General features: G+C 56.1%; 1 protein-coding gene across 1 annotated transcript in view; it reads left to right on the forward strand.

The window, feature by feature from the left end:
* Window positions 1–1,710: 1,710 nt before the first annotated feature.
* MONBRDRAFT_30055 (uncharacterized protein) overlaps window positions 1,711–1,828 on the forward strand; it is a gene marked incomplete at both ends in the record, with an annotated part of 5,163 nt that continues 5,045 nt past the window's right edge. The window contains one exon of the mRNA XM_001750491.1: window positions 1,711–1,824. Within this exon, the coding sequence (XP_001750543.1) occupies window positions 1,711–1,824 (114 nt within the window). The remainder of the gene's footprint in view (window positions 1,825–1,828) is intronic.

Consider the following 1,828-nt stretch of genomic DNA (forward strand, 5'->3'; position numbering starts at 1 on the left):
CCCCTGCTTGCCCATCACCCTCCCCTCCTCGCCGATTCAGTCTGATGAGACAAGAAAAAAAAAAGCATCTGTCGCCGCCTTGCTCCTCTTGCTCGCTTCCCCGTGACCCGTGACCCGTGGCCTCCACCTCGATCATTGCTTGTGCGCTTGCACTCGCTTGGCTCTCGCTTCGGTCGGCTCAAGCCACGATCTCGTTTGTCGTGGTTGGTTCTGGCTCCTTGGTGGTTTCACGAGTTGCTTCCCCGCCTTGTCCGCCCTCGTGGTTATAATCCCGAGTGTCCTTTCATCACCCCCGCGTCATCCCGTGGACACACCACCACCACCACGTCACCACCCATATACTTGTGGCTGCCGCTGCCCGTGTCCAAAGTTGCCATTCCAATATACAAACACACACACACAGACAGACAGACAGACACACACACACAGGCAGACACACACGCACACACAGACACACACACACACACAGACACACACACAGACAGACAGACACACAGACACACACGGAGACCTGGATCCCTCTTGCTCATGGCTACGCTTTTATGACACCAAACTCGTGCCACTTTTGCGTCCCCGCGTGTGTGTGTGTGTGCGTGTGTGTGCGTGCGGTGTGGTTTGGCTTGACGTCTGGGTGGTGTGTGGTTGAGAGATTGAGACCGTTTGTCTGGGTCTGTCTGTCCGTGATCACAAAAGCGCACGACGCCTCACAACCCCTCTGTTGCAATTTTGATCCCATCGCTGCCCGGGATTGATGGTCTGCCCTCGCCCCCACATAGATCCACAGCCATCACCAGCGTCTGCGACCGTACCCAAGGGTCAGCCCCCACACTTCTGATTGCTCTAGTGTGTATCGGTAAGCGCATCCTCTCGCCCACTTGCCTACCAATGGTCCCAAACACACTCGACGCCCGCTAGGCCAGACTGCCATCCTCGAACCTGCATCTCCCACCTCTTCTCTTCTCTCTCTCTCTCTCTCTCTCTCTCTCTCTCTCTCCATCTTTGCTCCCGAGGCCTGAGATCCGATGCCTGCGCCACCTTTTCCCACATTATACATCAGGCATTGATCCGCTTCATCCAAGCCCACACGTCTCCTCGAACCGCGTTGCGCTCCTGCTTCCACAAGAACACATCGGGTGTGCCTGCTCACTTTTTGAGATCACCTCATATGTGTGTGTATGTGTGTGTGTGTGCGTGCGTGCTTCTCGAAACGGCAGACCCTGTGCGTGTACTCGGTAGCATTTTGATGATCATTTCTTTTGCTCGCATGCAGAATAGCTGAAGCCCCTTGAATCAGAAGTTGACTCAGCAAGAGACATACACTGGGTCGAGCTAGCACCCCCCTCTTCGCAGCAGCACCAAACATCTTGGCGGGTTTTCAGTACACAGGAGGGGCCGGGCAGGGTGCCCATTCTTGCCGGCAGCCGACCAAGCTCCCGCCAAACCCTTGGCTCTTGGCGTCCATGCTCGGCAAGCCATGCTCGCAACCTTCTAGTGGACGTCTGTCCACAAGCCCCACCCTACAAGTCCCCAGCCCTCGATCAGCCGCCATGAGCACCTCCCGCGGGGTTTCATCCTTGTCACCAACTCTTGGCGGCGATGAGGGTCCCATTCAATGCAAGGAATGTGGGCGTCGCTTTGCCCGCACCGCCAACCTCCGTCGGTAAGATTCTCTTTCCAATCCACACAGCCAACACATATATTCCCTCCGTCATGCACCGTACCCCGTGTGTGTGTGTGTGTGTGTGTGTGTGTGTGTGTGTGTGTGTGTGTGTGTGTGTGTGTGTGTGTGTGTGTGTGTGTGTGTGTGTGTGTGTGTGTGTGTGTGTGT

This window comes from Monosiga brevicollis, genomic scaffold, assembly GCF_000002865.3.
Source record: "Monosiga brevicollis MX1 MONBRscaffold_42 genomic scaffold, whole genome shotgun sequence".
In the NCBI taxonomy this organism is placed as follows: domain Eukaryota; class Choanoflagellata; order Craspedida; family Salpingoecidae; genus Monosiga; species Monosiga brevicollis.